Source organism: Sapajus apella, unplaced genomic scaffold (genome assembly GCF_009761245.1).
Source record: "Sapajus apella isolate SASKATOON/1434 unplaced genomic scaffold, GSC_monkey_1.0 scaffold96, whole genome shotgun sequence".
In the NCBI taxonomy this organism is placed as follows: domain Eukaryota; kingdom Metazoa; phylum Chordata; class Mammalia; order Primates; family Cebidae; genus Sapajus; species Sapajus apella.
Genome location: NW_022437036.1, coordinates 4,808,450 through 4,828,599, shown reverse-complemented (window position 1 = coordinate 4,828,599; position 20,150 = coordinate 4,808,450). Strand labels below are relative to the sequence as shown.

Below are 20,150 nucleotides of genomic sequence, written 5' to 3'. Positions count from 1 at the left end.
TACAGAAATGCTCTAGATTTGGCTAGAGATGGAAAAATATATTTTTTACTTCTTTTTATGAATCTCTCAGTTTTTCTGTGCCTGAAAAACTAAATTTTAGTTACTGGTATGTGAGGATTTATCTCTTTCTTTCTGCAGCGTGTTCTGATCTTCTGGTAAGAGGACTGACTTGACTTTTAGTTTGGCCTGAGCATATTCAGGCTTAATATGCTCTGGGTGTTTTCCTCATTATTTTGAGTCTGAATTTTAGAACCAATATCATTGTGTGTCTCTTATTTTTCTTTTCAACTGATCATGCAATATCATGTTTGTTGCAACAAAGAAAGCAGCATTGACTTATTCAAGGTAAGCCTGACAGCTTCCAGCCTCACTGCCCCTGAGGCCACCAGAGTTAGGCTGGCACACATCCTTCTACATCTTTCTCTACTCACATACAAATACAGACAGACACCTTTTTGCTGTTTTTTACACAAAGGCTCATACCAGATGTAGTAATCAGCAATTCTTTTCTTCTTAATATATTTTGTATATAACTCTAGGCCGATATGTATATAGATTGTTTTCATAGTGGCATACAATCCCCAAGTTTGGATGTACTACTATTTATCTGTTCAACCCTTCCTTTATTGATGGGTATTCACATGATGCCTATGGTTTTCCTACAGGAGTATTGCTGCAGTACACATTCTTGCCTAATTTCCCAAAGAGCAATTGCTGGATCAATGGTTTCATACTTATTTATTTCACCTTATAAGATACCACCAAATTACTTTTCAAAAACAAGTTTACTCTCCCATCAAGATTTTTTAACAGTACTTTTAAAAAGAAGCTTTGCTTCAGCAAGAGAGCAAACAAAACCAGGGTGAAGCTTTGCTATCAGAGTCTGTGCATGTGAGTTTCTTAAATAACAGCAGGTCACCACCAACTGGCCTCTCATCTGCAAATTCAGGCCACAGATGTGTTGTGTAGCACAATGCTGCTGTTGTTTTGAAAACTAATTAGATATGAACGTTTGAAAGCACATGAAATACCTATTTCGATTTTCTCCTGAAAAATGAGCAGATCTGCTGAGCTGGAGCTTCCGGCCTTCATCGTCTCAGTGGGCTGGAGCTGAGGGTCAGCCACCCCTGTGGCCTGGGATTGCTATTTGGCCATCCCCAGGCAGGTTCCTGAATTATGGGACTTGTCTGGCTCCTGTAACATTTGAGTTTGTGATCTTTGGTTTAAACTAGGGTTTCTCAACCTGGGCATGGCTGACATTTGGGGACAGACCATTCTTTGTTACATTGTGGGATGTGTGGCAGTGTTGCTGGTCTCCACCTACAACATGCCAGGAGCATCCCCTCCATTCTGAGTTGGGACCCCCCCAAAATGTCTCCAGACATCACCCTCGCGTCAGAAGCACTTGCTTTTTAACAACCCCACAAAATGAATTTTCCTCAGTCAATTTTGAGATAAACTTTTTAAAGACTGTTCATGGGCAGTTTTCATTACTCTGCTTGATGAAGGAGCACTGTTGAATTCTGTACACGACTAAGCTTTAAAGCCACCAAAATGTTTCGATCCAGCCCCCTTCACTGAGTTGGGAGAAAGTGTCTGAGAGGAAAAAGTGATGAAAACACGTTCCCTTCATCTTAGGAATAGCAATGTGGAGACGACGGCGATTCCAGGTGGCTTCTGAAGTAAAAGCTTTACCTAATTACACACACATAAAGGAAACAATTTCTAAATACTGCATGAATAGGGTTGAATACACCTCTGGCACAAAGGTAGACGTGGCCTTTCTTCACTTTGGTTTCCTTCGGTGGTTTCTTTCATTTGTTCATCACAGGCCTGGGCCAGCTCAGCTCTCCCTTGGCAGACGCCCTCCTTGGGCTCACAGAATCCTCCTCTGGAGAGATTCCTGAGGTGTTTGGAGCCAGCAGGAGGCCAGGAGGGGTCTCTCCAGAGCCCTCTTCTCTCTCTGTGCCTTCGCTCTCCTTCTCTGACAGGACTTCCGACATCTTTTCTCATTAGAATTAATGGAGAAGTATTAATTCTTTCCCCAGAGCTATTAGTTAAGTCATAGTGCTCTGAAATTGCTGAAACAGAATAATTTCTCCTTCACTGTGGGGCATATATCTTGAGGAAAGATGAGAAGCTGTTTCAGGTATATTGATTATGTTCTAGGGAAGAGACCCACGTAGACTATTTTCATTTAGCAACAAGAAATTCTAAAACAGTGATACCTAAAGTAGACTGGCCAGGTTCTGTTTTGGCGTTCAATCTTTCAAATGGCATTTTCTTATTTATCGTCTTCTTTTTTCTTTCTCCAATTTCATAATCCTATTTTCACTTGGTATTTTAAGGGCATGCTCTTGATGTCTGGACATGACAATTTTAAACTTAAAGCAAAATTTTAAACACCACTTTGTACTGCATTCAGGATTTCTGTGAGGGGAGGGTGGTTATCTTGATTGCCTTTCATCAAAGAAATAGAAAAGAGATGAGAATTACTAAGAAAAATGGTTGCTGAAATAAAAGATTTGTTTATGATTACTTAGAGGCAAACTTTGAAAAGATTGCATTAGGATAGTGCAGAAATACCCAAGGCTGTACTTGATGAATGCGTCTTTCTGGTCCGCTCCCACAACCCTCCCTGCCTGTGCATCTGAGGTCGGGGCTGCTTCTCACTGCTCACCACCCACTGATTTCTGATTATTTTTTGATTGGCATTGACATCGACGTCTCCCATTCTCTCTGCCTTTCTTCCATAATTTTTAGCCATTTTTTTTTTCCTTAAGAGGCTTTATAAACAAAAAATGTAACAGGATTGCAGAAACAAATGAATTTACTGTCAAAGAAACTTTAACATAATGTCAGGTGTGCAACAGAGACTTAAAGAAAATTGGCCAAATAATTACATGAATGGATGATTCAGACTTAGAAAGCCATCCAGGACAGGGGTGATGTCAGATGATTGACTGTGTGCGTGGTTTCGCTGTTTTCCGTAGATACAGGTTGTGTTGGGGTCCTATTTCGCGGCCACCTAGCACCTTTGTGCTTTTTCTTTCATGGTATTTACATTTGCTTGGTGAATTTGTTTAATGTAATTATTTGCTTACTGAATTTCTCTCCCATTGAACTATAATTATCATGTGGGTGTGTCTGCCTCGTTTTCCAGGGAACAAATTCCCTGTGTTTAGCACAGTGCTTGGCACGGTTGTTGGCTGTACTCAGTGCTCAGTAATTATTTAGGCTCAATAACATAGGCTCAAAAACGAGCTAAAAATATTTGAATAAATAACTCTTCACAAAGTGATTACTTTTAGAGATCTGCCCAGCTTTCTTCAAGTAATTGCTAGCACATTGTGGATCTTTTAATTGCAGGGATGCTTCTAAACAATTTAATCACAGATCAATTAATAGTCTAGGAAATTAATCCTATATTCTTGTTTATATTTGCAGCTTATTTAGAAGGTCTATTTTGTAGACTCATTTTTAGCCCTTTTTAAAAAATAATAATTCAGTCTTTGGAATCCAAATTCATGGAGTTTTTGGTGTATTGGGACAAACCAAAAGAAATAAATTACTTACGTTTTTAGTTAATGATATTTGAGTAATGTATTTACAGCATTTTAATAATGCCTAGACATTGGGCAGCTGGAAGGAGGTTTGGCATCAAAGATGTCTGCAGTTATATTGTAAGTTTCATCGTATTGTTTCTTTATTTCATTTTCTTTCTAATTATTTTGGCTTCTTATAGCCTTTTCAAGATGGCCACATTTAAAATTCCTGTAACACTTTAAGCAGCCTCTTCCTCTAAATGCAGTCGGGCAATTATTTCTGAGGGAAATTATTAAAAAGGCAGCCTTTAATCAGGGAAAGAACAGAGCGGCACAGAGAGCTGTGATGAGAGATGGTCTCTCTAATAAGAGGCACATAATTGTATAAGAGCGATTGAATTTCCAAAGATTGCATTAAGACAGTGGAATTTGTAATTTCTGAAGATGTAGCATCATATAGTGATGCTGAAGCCAAAACAGAATCACATTCTTCTGTGATTTAAAATTTGGCTAGGGAACTACTTACTTTTTGAAAAGGGCCATTCATTTAAAAGCAAGTTAGTGTCCTCCTTCAATAATCCAAATTGGTTTAACACACTTCAGTGACATTATTTGGGTATTTTTCACAATTATTAAAGCTAACTCACTTTTCTCTGTAGACTGTAGGGTCAAAAACAAATTAGATCAGTGAATTTTCTTCCTTTGCTTTCGTAGATGAGTCAGAAGTTATTGGTCAAATGTGCATATGACCTTTCTGCTTAAGCTTAAAAATCAAAACAACCTGTTGGGAAGACATTTGGCCAATCTGATTATTTTCTGTACACTAATTGGTTTTACTTCTTCATTGAATTGAATGAATTGCCTGGTTGTTTTGTCACTGTGGAGCAGAGCTTAATTCACTTAGAGCGGGCATGATGGGGTGAAGGAAATGCACATCATCACCATTAATTTGTGGTAATTTTTCACAGGTGAGAATGAAATATATCTTGAATTCACCCTTTTTTTCCCTTTCTACTTCCAGTGCGTTAGTCAAGCCATCTCATCTGGCCCCTAGGTTATTCTAGTGAGCTTATAACTGTTTTTCCCACGTCTACTCACCTCTCTCCCCAGTTTGGCTTTAAAATGTAAACTTCTTACATGGTCACTTGTACTCTATGAGGTCTGAGTCCCTGTTGACTTCCCCACTGTCATCTTGCCCCTTGCCCCTTCATTCACAACCCTCCTTCCACATTGGCCTCCCATGGGTCCCTTACTCCTCCCAGCTGCTTTTCCCTTTAAGGTCTCTGTATTGCTCCTCCTAGAACATCCTTTGTCGACTTGTTCTTTCTCACCCTGAAGGTCTCATTTCTGATGCCGCCTTTCAGAGAGGTCCTCCTTGATTATACCAAACAGTCGTCCCTGATATAAGGACGGAATAAGCCCCCTTGTTACTTTCTTTACTACTCCCTGCTTATCATGACTCTGTAGTATGCCCCCTCCATTTCTCATTAGTCTCTGGAATAATGTCCTGCTAATTGTTGCTACCTGTAGTACTCTCATTTTCAATCTCACTAATACCCCCATCCTCAATTTCTTTCCTTTGTGACCCCATCACAATAAGCGTCTGCTTCCTTGTCTTTGCTTCTCTTTCTTCATTACGGTAGAAGTTCTTGAGGGCCAGCGCCACCTTTGCTTTGTTCTTCTCAGATTCTTCAGGGTGGAGCAGGTAACATTGAAGGGGCCCAGGATGTGAATGGAATACCAGAAGCCTGGTTCTGTGCTGTTAGATTACCTGAGTACATGGGAGGGTCAAGGAAAGGTTGTATGGAAAAAAAAGGCATTGCTTTCTTTCCCAAACCATGCACTTCTCTATGGATTTTCAAAGTTGATTTGCTCAGGATTAGCACATTCAGTAATCTGGTAACCTACCCCTTGAGATATAAGAAATGAGAGTTTTCTTTTGGTTTAAGATGACAGAACACATTTATTTACCTCTACTTTTCTTTCTCCCACGAGAGGTTAGTAATTAAAGGTGTTTGTAATGTACAAGCTTACAAGGAGAAACGACTTGGAGAAGAAATGATGCCACTGGTTTGAAAGCTGGAGTGTAGAGTTTAAGTGGGAACTGATGTAACGGACCCCAAGGATTGGAATTTTGATTTAACAGTGGAAAGACTCCCCACAACTCAGATATTCATGGTACCAGGTGTGGCCGAAAACAAGATTGAATGAAGGACTAAGAAGCAATCAGACTTCAAATCCCACCCCACTTCTACTTCTCAGAGCTTAGTAACTTCCCTCACCCTTGCAGAAGACTAAGGGCTTAGTCTCTGGACAGCATACAAAATGCTGGGGGACACTTGGCATAATTAGTTCAGCAGGGGAGTCAGGGGACTAGATTGAAAATGAGGTTTGAGCAAATGTGAATACTGCATATGAGCCCCCAGAATCTCTTCTCTAATTTTGACTCCAGAATGCCAGCAGCCTGGCTTCTGTTTTCCAATCAGGAGACTGGAGGACTCTTCTTGTAGAAGCTGGCCAGTACATGTGGAGATCTGCAGATAACTACTTCAGGGTTTCCACTTAAACAGGGCAACCACATAACCCAACAATAGAGCCCATGCTTGATAGATTGCGCTTGTGAAAAACACCAAGTCAGCCTTTGCATACCCATTTCCTAAACATAAGCAGTTAAGATTGCTGTATTTCTCAGGAAAGCCACTAACCTAAAGAGAGAAATTAAAACAACAAAATGGAAACAAAGAAACTTGGAAGAGGGACTCTGTGGGGGGAGGTAAACTTCAACAACAATAACAAACCATTATTAACATTACTGGGGGTAAAAGAGAAGGTGTTATAGCCATGAAGTAAGAACAGGACTCTATTAAAAAAAGAACATGGGAAAGGACTCTTAGAAATTAAAAGCATAATAGCAGAAATAGAAACTCATGAATTGGAATATAAAGTTGAGGAAATTTCCCCAAAAGTAAAACAAAAAGACCAAGAAATAGAAAATCAGAGTGAAAAGATAAGAAAAATAGAAGATTACACCAGGAGATCCAATAACCCAATAAGGGCAGTTCTAGAAAGACAGAAAAGACAAAACAGAAGGGAAAAAAATCAAAGAAGTAACAGATGAGTTCAAAAGTTCTATTGTACAGTATGGTAACTATAGTTAATAACAATGCTTTTTATTCTTAAAAATTACTGAGAGTATGTTTTAAATGTTCTTGCCACAAAAAAGATAAGCATATGGGCTAATACATATGTTATTAATAATCTAAATTTAGTCAACCTACATTGTATATATATTTCAAAACAATACATTGTACATGAGGAAGAAAAAGGAAATAAAGAAAAACAGAGCCATGTTTTTCTAAAACCTGAAGACATGATTCAGGTTGAAAGAATTGATTGAGTGCCCAGACAGTGAATGAAGATAAACCCAGACTGTGGTGACACCAGAAATAAAGAAGAGCCTCAGGGAATCCAGAGAGGGAAAAACAAAAGACTTCATCCAATGGATGTGAATCATAAATCACATTGTCTCCAGACTTCTCAACAACTAGGACACAATAGAGCCATGTTTGCAACCCCAAAGGGAAATGGTTTCCAATTCAGAATGTCATACCCAGCCAAGCTGCCAATTACATCTAAAGAATTGTACTTCATGTACCCTTTCTCATGAAACTACTAGAAGTTTTGTGTTAGGAAAGCAGGAGCTTAAACCAAGAAAAAAGAAGTTGCGGAGGTTGAGGAACCAGGAAGGAGGTGAAGAGAACCAGGAAAGAAAGAGGTGGAGAGAATCAGCACAGTGGGGATGAATGTAGACCCGGGAGCCATGCCATAGAGACCAGTGGTCTACCTGGAGCAAGTCAGAAAGTTTCAAGGAAACATTTCTCGGGAAATGAAATGAAACCTCAGATAATTGGAGAAGTGGTTGGAAAATGATTTTAGATATTTAAGTCTGGCTGGGCTCAGTGGCTGATGCCTGTAATCCTAGCACTTTGGGAGGCCGAGGCAGGGGGATCAACTGAGGTCAGGAGTTCAAGACCAGTCTGACCAACATGGAGAAACCCTGCCTCTACTAAAAATACAAAAAAATTAGCTGGGCATGGTGGTGGGTGCCTGTAATCCCAGCTACTCGGGAGGCTGAGGCAGGAGAATCTCTTGAACCTGGGAGGCGGAGGTTGCAGTGAGCTGAGATCGCACCACTGCACTCCAGACTGGGCAACAAGAGTGAAACTCCATCTCAAAAAAAAAAAAGAAAAAGAAAAAGAAAAAAACCACCAACAACAAACAAAACAAAACAAAAGAAGTCCATAGAAAACTCAGTGAGATTTTTAGAAAAGCAAAATCACCATTAATTCCAGGGAAAGCAATTTTGGCAAGAAAAGCAACGTAATCGTAGTATACTATATGATTCAGTGCTAACGGAATTCTCCTAAACATAATAATATAAACATGGAATATTCTCCTAAACAAAAGCAGGCCATCAGAGTTAGAGAACTGTTGAGAGGATAGACGGGTAAAAGGTGTGCTTGTGTCTGGGGTCATGAAGGTTGAAGAGGAGGGGAGCTAGAAGAAGAGGGAAACCTTCCTCTCTCCCCATGAGAAGTCACAGCTACTAATTCCACAAGATGTAGTTCTATAACCGTGTTATTAGACTTTTAGGAGATAAAAATCAAAAGACTCCCAAATGGGGAAAGATGGGCAGTTTGGCAGGAGTTGCTGTGTTTTTAATATGTAGATAGGCTTGACTTTTCAACTGCACGTGTGTGCCTTTCATCACAAAGCAAATTTAAAAGTGGGTCCAGCGCATCTTCTCTAGTGACACGGCCGTTTTGGATGTTTCTCTGATCTCATGTCATGATGGAACCTACCCTCTCTGAAATTTTGTGGTCCTTTTGACTTGTATGCCAGATCATTAGTGCAGGTGAAGGATGAGGGAAAGGCAGGCATGAGAAACCCAAGTCATTAGCGCGGGTAAAGAATGAGGGAAAGGCAGGCATGAGAAATGCTGTTTTGTGGACATCGTCAGGGCCCTTCTTTCCTTCCACGATCACAGCAGTAACCACCGCCACAAAACAACAGCATCACAAAAGCCAACCTCGTCCCCTGCTGCCCAGCACTCCAGTGGGGATTAGGACATGGTTTATTTCTAGGTTCCCACCATACATCGAGTGAAATGTCTATTTTGGCTACTTGGTAGTATGGCCAGAGAATTCAAGCTGATCTAAATGTACCTAAACAGACATGACCAGGAAGACAACTCTGATGAGAACCGACATGAAATATAGATATATTTTATAATATGTATCATTCAGGAATTTTTCTACTTTGGGAATTGGTTTTGCCATTTCCTTCCTTCATAATATATTTTACTTGAACCAGTGTGAATTGGTTGGAGATACACTGAGTTCTTGCCCACATCCTGTGAGATGGGGATTAATGAGCTCAGTGGTGGTCATGAAGTCAAACAACCTCCCAGGAAATTACTCTTTGCTAATTTTATAATTCCAGATGTGTGTAAATGTACCTGTCCTGTTTCAGGTCTATATTTGCTAGAGGAACCGTCTTGTGCCACCTCAGAATCACCTCCTTGTTGTAGGAAGGAAGAGAAGAAGGAAGATGACTGCAGACAAACCTCAGGAACCCTCTCTCTTGGTACAAGTTCAAGGACTGTCAGGGAAACGGACAAACGAACTGCGAAGGTGGGCGTGATTATTTTGATTTGCCTCTACCTATTCGTGGTCTAGATTTATAGCTCTGCTTGTTCTTGTTACTCTTGCTCAGTGTGGCAGAACTTGCGCAGATCGCCTCATGAAGATTTGCAGCACAGAAAGCCCATTAAGGCAAACAAATACCTCAGAACATTCTTTGTCAAATGACTGAGCAACTTTGGTAGTGAAAACATTGGGATGGTTTCTTTAAAAAACCCAAGTATCTTACAAATGCACACCTGGATAGGGAGATGGCTGACAGACGCCACAGCAACATGAAGCACCGCCCCCCCAGGCAGATTGTGGGGCTGCGTGTTGAAAACCACTAAAATATGTATCCAGACCGCACTTGGAAAACCACTCATCTGGAAAAAAAAAAAAAAAACCCTTCAATACACAGTCCTATAAAATAGTACATCATGAGCTTCATGAGCAGTGATAACTTAAAAAAGGAAGCTGAGAACTGGTTAGATAATTGAGTGGTTTTGTTTTTCACAAAGCCAGATAAAAGCACATAGAATCTCAGCAACCTATTTTGTATCAGTTAGGAGCTTTATTCGAGTTAATGCACCAATTAGTTATTAATGGAAACTTATTGAGGGCATCATATTGAAGTTCACGCTTGGTAAAGAATCATTAAGACCTCAAGACCTGTTTTCATTGAGAACCACGTTCTGACCACATTTTTCTTTGTACCTATTAACCTTTTTTTTCCCCATTTTTTTTTCTTTGCACTTTGTTGCAGGATATTTCTCCATCTGCTGGTGAGCATGGTGATTGTACTCCTCACAGCACTGCTGCCGCATCAGGAGTGTCTCTGCAACCTGACACCTGCTTGGCAGTGGCTAATGATACGCCTCCACGCCCTGGCAGAGGTCTTGACCTTGGGTTGCTGGAGACTCAGCTGCTTCCCTCCCAGGATCCAGTCTCAATAGATCCCACACCATGCATTTTCTCAGATGCTCAAGGGCCTTTTTCCTTGCGGTCCAAAGGAACTTTTCCTCACCATGACATTCCTACCTCTGTGGCTGCCATTTGTGTTTCTCTGACAGTGAGGACAGATCACATAACCCAGGGAATTCACAGTGCTGAGCCACAAGACCACAGCCAGACTGCAGGGAGGAAGCAGACGCCAAGCTCCCCAGACAGCAAAGCCACAGAAGAGGGCAGAGCACAGACCCTCTTGCCAGGGAGACCTTCATCTGGACAAAGAATTTCAGATTTGGTTCCACTGGGGTCACCTGAAAAAACTCATCTTGAACTACCAGCTTCAGGACCAAGTTCAACTAGTTCACACCAAGAGGAAGGGAGACAGAAGACATGTTTTCCTCCCAGAGGCCAGTATGGGTGTGGGGAAACGACTGTCCCCTGCCCCCCTTTAGGAAGTGATGGTGGGAAATGTCAGGTATCTGAATTAATCACTCAGAAGGGTTCTGTGGTTCCTTCTAACCCAGGGCAGCCCATAGGAATTCCTGAAGCCCCTTCTAAATCCCTCAAGAAGAGGAGCCTGGAAGGAATGAGAAAGCAAACTCGAGTGGAGTTCACTGATACCAGCAGCGACGATGAAGACCGATTGGTGATAGAAATATGAAGCTTCCAGAGAAAGATGGTGTCTTTGGTCAAAGACTGTTGTTGACGCTTCACAAGTAAATGTTGTCGGGCTGGCAGAAGAACTAAACTCTACCTATGAAACACCTACAGATTAGGAGAGCCATTTTGAGTTCTTTACAAGCCAACTCCAACTGACTCCTGACCCCCAGCTCTGCTACAGCCTTCCCTGGCTCCCCTTGGCTGTGCTCTGCTCATGTTCACGTGATGCCAGGCAGGGAAGACATGGCAGGAAGCAAACTCTGCAAATAGCCAACATGCGCAGTGACTGAGCCTTGACTTCCAGTCTCGTCTTCTGCACCTGTCCTCCACTGCCTCTCTGCAATCAATTGGCACTAACCAAGAAAGCCACGATCAACACATTTCTCCACAAGTGGACCCCACAGAGTCGAGGCAACTGACTTTCTCCATTAGTAAATTGAGGGTTTGCTTCCCAGGTGGAGAGCATGCTTGGGATAATTGGAGAAGCTTGACAAAGAGACGGGTGTGAACTGGGCAGGAAGATACTTCTGTTCATTTTGGAGACAAAAATTCAGATACATTAAAAAACTGAAGCTTGTTCAGGGTAATTCACGTCCTTAGTGGAGTTGTAAATATACTTCAAAATGCCTATGATCCAGTGAAATGCTGATTGCTTTTAAATTTTGCACAAATGGTCAATGCTTATTGTCAGATGACGCAAGTACCTGTTCTTGTGCCTGGTACCTTTCCTGTGGAGACCTCTGAGACCGCTGGTTTTTCTAGCTCTTGCAAAGGAACATTGTGTTAAAAGTTAATAGAACTGTCTCTCTGTAATGAGTCATTTTTTTTTTTTTGAGAGGGAAAAAGTCACTTATTTTCCTCTGATTCTTTTTGTCATATTGTGCTCTGAGGAATTTCAATTAGAGGGTTACATTTTAGTAATCTGTACAGCTTAAACTGATTCCTGCTCATCGTGACGGGAAGCTTTTAGATTTCCTCCAGAAGCTTCAAGGATACAAAACTAATTGGAGTTTTGACGCTGTTTTACATCTCAGTAATTTTATTTTCGGGGCTTGGTGTTACTTTGCTGTCAAATTAAATCAGCCTCTGTATTGTGCAAGTCAGAACTGCACAGATAAAATTCCCCAGTATTCCAAGCCAGTGCGCCCCTGTGCAGAAGAAAATAGCAGATCTACGCCAGCCAGCCCAGTGAGCAAAGCTTCAAACCCACTGCCTTCCTCTCCCCTCCTTTCATGGGAGAGGAGAAACTTAAAGAGGTTTACATTGCTGCATTTCAACAAAATTTTATACTTGCTTTTGGTATGATTTTGTACAATTTGAAATTTATAGCTGAGCTCTTTTAACTTTGATGTAATGATGTTCATATGACATCTCGTACTTCAAAGACACGGCAGCAATGCAGAGCATCTCACACATATGAATACACTTTAGTCAGTCTGTGCCTGTGACTAAGTATGGTCAAATTTCAAGTATCTTCATGTGAATTTTCCAATTTTGGTGTTATTCATAGAAAACTTCAATGCCAGACCAGCTTCCCTGGTTACTTAGCATATGCTTGTGGCCATTTCATATGCACTCATAAATATCCAAGGATTTCAGGACCAGCCAAGAAAAACATAAGGGAGGTAAAAGGATGTTGGACATTCACTTAGTGTACTTTTTAAACCCAACAAAAGCAATGTGGTAATTATCTCCCCTTTCAATTGATCCATGCCACTATAATAAGAGAGGCAGTGTAGGCAAATGGTTTGAGCCTTGGATGGAGACTGAAGTCCTGACTTTAGCTCAGAAATCTTGGTTAAGAGTCTCTCTGTACCTCAGTTTCCCTAAGTGAGAATAAGACAGCTGGACAAGATGAATTAAATGTGTCTCCAAGTTCCAATGTTTCTGAGAGTGGTTGAGAGAGAAGCTGCTCTCTCCTTAAAATGTGTGGACTCAATGAATTGAAGACATTCCCCATGGGGAACCATTGCCACAGGGATCTTGCATGCAAGAAGTTTGGGTGGGGACAGAGAGGAACTGAAACACAAACACCTTCCACCAATTATTGCAGTGAAGAACCTGAGCCTGAAGAAGCTCCATCTAATCTTTTCCCCAGAATTCAGATTTTAGGGTGCAGTCATCCAACCTATACATGTGGCTCATAGTTCAAAAATTGAAAGCAAAACCAGGATACTCCAGTATGAATGGAGAAAACCTATCTGTAGCCTGAACTGGCTCCTTTGTCTTAGGAGGCACTGGTCGGGGGGGAAAAGCTGTCTTCCAGATCCCTCCTTTCTGGGCGGCTACTGTGGCATCAACGGGATCACTGGACGTAAATCAGCAAGTCATGGCTCCAAATAGCACCAACCTGAGGATAATGGTGGAAGCTCTGTCCTTCTAGGAGCCACTGTTGCTGGCTGTCTCATCCCAACCTAGTTCAAATATGGCAGAAAGTTGATTTCATCTCTAACTCCCTATGTCTCTTACAGAGGTAGAGTAGGTTGCCAAACCACCTTGCCTCCCTGGTCTTTGGTAGTGGCTGGCAATGTTTACAAGTGTACCTTACTTTATATCAACATTAATTTGTGGAAAAGTTATATTTCAATGGATTTTTAAAAATAAAAAATGTATTTTGAGTGACCCTAAGGGAGTTCGCTCTTGAAAAGCATCCTAAGGTAAAGTTTTTTTTAAGGAAACTTTTTATAAAGCAACGATCTCTGAGTTTTTAAATCTTAATTTTCTTATGGGCTTTCTTAAAGTGAAATGCAATTATAAGAACACATTTTAAGGGTAACAACAACAACCTAGAACCCAGTTTGGGTTACTGAAAAGAAAATGTCAGTATTATCAATTGATAACTACCCCAGTTTTATACTCTGCAAGTGTATACTGCATGATGGTTAAGGAAAAACAAATTTATTTAAGAACAAAGCAAACCAGAGTTTAAAGATCAGGATTTCCTTCTTTCCCCAGTGCTGTTAATTTTATTATATCTTTAGGGAGGGGTCTAAACCAACTGGTGCCTTAGTTTCTTTCACAGAGAATAGTTCCAGGGATGCTGGCATGAACTAAGGCAAAGGGCACTGATTTTTTTTTTGCCAATCTCAAAAGTGACATTTCCCTAAAATGTTCAAGACTCAGCAGGTTCCTCTTTCCAGCTGTACCTACACCAAGCTAGATCTTGTCGTGAAAGATGTATGGAGAGAAGAGGCTTCAATCCTCCCTCCTTGACAACCTACACTGTTAAGTGACCCAAGTCATGTAATTTTTGGTGGACACCTAGAATCCTCCTTCTTGTAAAACATGTTGAAAAACAGCCCATCTCTCCTGTTAGGCTTAACCCTTGAGATTTAAGGCAAAGCTAATAACCCCTTTGGTTCACATCTCATAGTAACCAGGAGAACCTATGGTTCATTTGCCAAGTGATTTAAAAAAAAGATGAAGGAGGGTGTCTCTGAATGTAATCAAAACACTGCCAATAGTATGGTGGGTAATGTAGGGAAAGTCAGACTTCTTCTTCCTCAAATCGCTCTTGTAAAGCTGAGATCAGAAGGGTAACCCTGCAGAAGCGTGTTATGACCACATTCCTTGACATGAAAGATAAACGATTTGCTGTCTCATGCCAAAAAGTATTTCCTTGCATTTACATTCATTACTTAGAATGATCACATTATTCATTTTTTCCCCAGCACAGAAATTTGCATTTTGCACAGAATTTGCCTGGTGCAGCAGATTTTTATAGTTATGGAAACTGTCATCATTATCGGAATGTGCTGCTGCTCAACTCCCCAGACATAATTTAATATGGTGGGGAGAAAATGGCCTGCCTGGCTCTATGGGCGATCATATTTCCACTGCTGCAGCAAACCAGGCTTGTGTATTTTTCTTCAGTTGTTATTCCCATAGTTCATGAAGGGAGACACTTTGGCTTTTGTAACACTACATTTCTCAATACTTAAGCACAATTTCTTGTCCTTATTTTTCAGAACCCATTAAATGTAAGGGTCAGGACCTAGAAACTCTTATGTGCTAGATTTCTACCCTGTATGATTCTTTTCATCATCCATGCTTTGTACTTAGGTATGAATATATATACATAATTTAGTCTGAAGAAATATAGGAACATTTGAGCACATTACTTCACCACTGGAAGAATAGGAGCCAGGAGAAAATATCAGCCTCTGCCACTTGGAGCGCTAGAGGATGACGGAATGTCTTAGGTGGGCGGTCAGCTATTGAGGATTTACTACTCAATTGGCTGTTCACAATCAGGGAAGTGATTGGTTTCTTGGTTGTTGAAATTTCTTTATGTGGTTAAAATTTTGTTTTGATAAAAATAAAACTTAAAATGCAAGCGTCTCATGATTTGTCAACATTTCAACCAAAACCACTGCAAATCATATCCCATATCAAGTGGACATCGGATTATTCCCAGTCATTGACCAAACAGTTCACCTGCTATACTGGTATCCCATTCCACTCGACAGAGGGATTTGGTAATGTCACATGATCTCATTTTCTCATGATGTTTCCTTTTCACACATGGCTTGTCATTATCTGCTGTATTTTATAGTCCGTAACATAGGAATCTGGTTTTAAATTCTTAAATGTAGTGAAACTTTGAAGACACAGGAGTGCACGATCCACAGTGCAAAAATCCAGAAGCTTTTCCTCTTGGAACTGATGTTTTTTTGGACATTTAACATTATTCATTAACAGAAAAAACATCCTTATAGCTCCTTATGAAGGTGATTTATGTACTCCTTGCAAGAATAAATAGACTTACTTTTACAGCCCAACACAATATTATTAGTCTATGTACATCTTGAAGATACTTGAAGTCAATGGAGCACAATTCATTGAAAGGAAAAGTGGGATTGAGAATGTGGAAGGAGCAGATATACTAATTGATAGCCCTTAATAGCTTTTCTCCAAACTCATCAAACTGTAATTATTATGATTAATCTATTTGTTCCAAAACTCAGTCATTTGAGAACCATCTTAATGCTTTTTGCTATAGATATCAACATGCCACATGTGGGTATATTATTCACTTAATACTTTTATTTAAATTATTTCTGTCCAGAATTCACAGTTGCATTAGGACATGCTTCTAGAGCCTACACGTAGCAGGACATTAATTGGTGATAATTATTAAACTCCAAAATCACCCCCCTGCCCTGCTCCTTTCCAATTTGAGGAGAAAGAGCCAGGAGAAAGGATGACACGTCTATGAGAATAGATGCTGTTTATTGCTTTACCATCCCCAAGCACACTTGAACACTGAGTAGATGTAGAGAGCTAGAGTAGCCCACCCCACTGAGGGGATCAGCAGCAAGCCTGCTGTGAACTTTGGTTGAACTTCAGACAAGTGAAGCCATAATAGGACGATATGTATGTCTTGGGGTAGAACAGACGGACTTAGAGAGATATAACCAGCTTTCACTGACCTTGCTTCAAGATAGTTTTTAGCTAAAGTACGTTAACTAAAGTATAAGAATAATAACCACAGCCTGTCCTAAGTAATTGCACTCTCCCTCTGCCATGTGCTTTGTGAACGTATAAAATAAAGTACACTGAGACAGTTTGGGGCCGGAGAGACTGACATCCTCACCTCCCTGATTGCCTGGCCCAGCTTTCTCTATGTCTGTGTCTGTGTCTTTTCTTTATCCCCCACTGTTCCTTCTTAGGTTTTTGAACACTTGTGCAGTGTGGGATGCAGCAAGTAGACACCAAGGAAATATTTATACAGAAAAGGATAGGATTTTACTGTGAAAGTAGATGCAACCCAAATGCTCTACAAACTGCTATAGCCAACCGGAATGAAAAAGAATGAACATCAGTGCTGGGTAGCAGGTTGAGACAATCCAGAGCATTGGTTTGCACCTTCTTCCTTTTAGGGGAAACTGAGGACCAGAGGGTTTTGCCCAAGCTTGGGTCAGAGGCAAAGTGGTGACTGACACCAGGACTTCACCGCTAAAGTCCAACATTTTTGCCATGACGCCACCACCTTCTGTTTCCAAAATTTTCCATTATGCTCTATTGTCTTTGCTAGAAGGAAGAACACGTTGTATCAGGATTTTCTACATCAGGGTTTGGAAATTTTGATGAATTTTTGGTTAACTGAAAATTTCTCAGAAAATCAAATTATCTAGACTGCCCATCCCTAAATGTTCTACTAAATCAAGGTTTGATTGTGTTTGTTTTGCAAAAAGAAAACTTCTAAGACATTTAGACTCAAATAGACGTGCCTTGTGCCTATGTGGTCTCATAATTTATGCACTTCAGTTGCTGTTCTGTGGGCAATTTGGCAGGGATCACAGGCATAGACAAAGAAGATGTTAACAGCAAAAAAGACATCACCAGAAAGCCTTTGGAAGATAAACACTTCACATCTTCAATTATAAGACAACCTGATGCAGAAAAAGAATAATTTTAAAACCTCCTGCACAAAGAAAATAGTGGAAAAATACAAGTAGTTATCCCTTTTGTGCTAAAAACAAGTGATTTGGAGAAAATAACTGCTGGGGCTGAATGTGTTAGTCTTTTTATCGTTTTCTAGTTTTAAATTCTTAGAAGAGAAACAGAGAATAAGGAAAAAGAAGCTTTCATTGTTTCAACAAACATTTATTGGATATTTAGTACGTTGCCAGGTACCAGGCTACACTTTCTGTCACTTTTTCTACTTTTAAAATTACTTTCAATCATGTGAAAGAAACTTCTAGATGTCTCATTACTGATTCCAACAGTGGCTCTAGAAAGGCCATTTTTTTTTCCTGAGGTTTTTGCAAAAACTGTTTTGGCTCAACTTAGAAGTGCAGCTGGGACTATAACTTGGCGTTTTTTCCTCTGGGAGCCTGAGTTCTGGGGGAATGGTTTGTCTTAAGCTTTGGGGGCCACCTATTTGCTAGGAGAGGGCCTTAGATTACTTGGGGATTGTGAATATTTCATGTTAAATTCTCTGGGAAGTTGGCTGTGAAATGGGTTTATTAGGGAGTTACTATGGGCATCCACATGTGTGGAGAGGATGAGGAAGTGGATAACAGCAGCCCTGGCCAACCCATGGGATGCTCTGCAGCTAGAATGGGTCTTTAAAGTTGCCTAGGCCAGGACTTTAGACCGCTGCATTCATCAGTTACTGGATGTGGGCTGCCTGGGCCTACCTGAGAAAGTTGTGACCTTGGGGCGGCAGCTTTCTGCAACTGAAACAATCTCTGAAGGGACAGATTGCTGAAGGCTGCTTACTGACAATCTTTCACTAAAGGGGTTCTGGGTGGCATATAACAGCATTCGCTACTGTGAGGTTCCATTAAGGACTGACCTTCCTTCCCTCTTCCCTCCCTCCCTCCCTCCCTCCCTCCCTCCCTCCCTCTCTTCCTTCCTTCCTCCCTTCCTTCCTTCCCTCTTCCCTCCCTCCCTCCCTTCCTTCCTTCCTCCTTCCTTCCCTCCCTCCCTTCCTTCCTTCCTTCCTTCCTCCTTCCTTCCTTCCCTCTTCCCTCCCTCCCTCCTTCCTTCCTTCCTTCCTTTCTTCTTTCCTCCTTCCCTCTTTTCCTTCCTTCTTTTCTTCCTTTCTTCACTTTTTTCTTCCTTCCTTCCTCTCTTCATTCCTTCCCTCCTTCTTTCCTTCCTTCCTCCCTTCCTTCTTTCTTCTTTCCTTCCCTCCTTCTTTCTTTTGTTTCCATCCATGCATCCAACATATATGGAGAAAATGTCATTAAACAAAATATTATACATTATTTGTTTACAACTTGATACATACTAGAAAAGGACCATACCAAGTGAGATGGGAGAAGATAACTAGGGGAACAAGAAACCAACAGAATCAGGGAATGTTTAGGCTGAACTCTGAGGAATGAGTTAGGGTGAAAGAGAAATGGATTCTCCAGGTGGAGGGAGCTTTGAGTTGGAGGAACTGGAAGGACAATAAGAGTGGCCCAGGGATAGTATGGAGGGGAGAGAAGCAAGAGATGAGACAAGATTTGGGGATTTCATAGGCAGAGCTCAAGAGTTTCATCCTAAACACTGGGACCAAAAAGTCTATACTATGTCTGGAGATCTAGGAATGAGGTTCTTCTGGGACCAGAAAGCTAGAAGTTAGTTTAAAATTTAAATATACACTCCTACCTACAAGGTTTGTATTGTTCTTGGAAATGGGAGGTAACTAAGATTAAGATAGCTTCATTCAGTGTGGCTCAAGAGGGAGCTCTTCTGAGCTGCACAAAATTCCACACAGACTCATTGGGTTTTTGTCTCAGCATCCCATTTTCTTGAGCTTTGTAATTCTCAACCTCATCTCCATGGAATAATCCAAACTGAAATGAAACATGTAAAGGGCCAGTCAACCACAACATTTGAGAACTGCAGTCCATAAACCCTTAGATAAAGGAGTAGATGCCTTGAATCACCAATTTTTGCCTTCATGTGGGTGAAAAGATAAAAGTCTCAAGAACACATCCAGATGAGTCCAAATGTCTGTAGAAAACTGTTGTGTCTATGGAATTTACAGAGAAAGAAGTTTCTCTTCTGACTTATTTAGAAACGGAATTTTAATTTTTCTTATTTTTTTTCAGATAGATAAGATGGTAAATTTTATATATAATATATATGTTCATATATATTCATATAACATAAAATTTACCATCTTATCCACTTTTAAGTATATAGTTCAGTGATATTAAGTACATTCATATCATTGCAAAACCATCCATCTCCAGAACTCTTCATCCTGCAAAACTGAAGCTTTATAGACATTTAAACAACTCCCAACCCCTCCTTTCAGGAAGGGTTGACCTCCTTCTCCTTTCAGGAAGGAGGGACTGGGGAGTTGTTTAAATTATTTCCCTGGAAGCCTCCCTTCTACGTTCTGTTACTAAGAATTTGACAATTCTACATCCCTCATATAAAAGACATCATATAGAATTTGTCTTTTTATGACTGGATTATTTCACTTAGCATAATGTTCTCAACGTTCATCCATGTTATAGCATATGTCAGAACTTCCTTTCTTTTTAAAATTGAATATTCCATTGTGTGTATATACCGAATTTTACCATTCATCTGTTGATGGACACTTGGGTTGATCTTCATTTTCACGATTGTGAGTAATGCTGTAAACATGGATGTACGAATATCCTTTGGCTTTCAATCTATTTGTGTCTTTGGATCTAAAGTGTGTCTCTTGTAGACAACATATGGATAAAGCATGTTTTTTAATGCATTTTGTCAATCTCTTTGATTGAAGTGTTTATTCATTTACATTTAAAGTAATTACTAATAAAGAGGAACTTACTGCTACCATTTTGTGATTTGCTCTCTATATGTCTTATAGCTT

At 40.4% G+C, this 20,150-nt stretch overlaps 1 protein-coding gene across 3 annotated transcripts in view; it reads left to right on the top strand.

Moving 5' to 3' along the window:
* Positions 1–15,173, top strand: part of ZNF831 (zinc finger protein 831) — a 111,606-nt gene extending 96,433 nt beyond the window's left edge. For all 3 annotated transcript variants that reach the window (XM_032257146.1, XM_032257145.1, XM_032257147.1), the window contains 2 exons: positions 9,078–9,238; positions 9,993–15,173. In XM_032257146.1, the coding sequence (XP_032113037.1) occupies positions 9,078–9,238; positions 9,993–10,838 (1,007 nt within the window). In that variant the 3' untranslated portion in view covers positions 10,839–15,173. The remainder of the gene's footprint in view (positions 1–9,077; positions 9,239–9,992) is intronic.
* Positions 15,174–20,150: the final 4,977 nt, after the last annotated feature.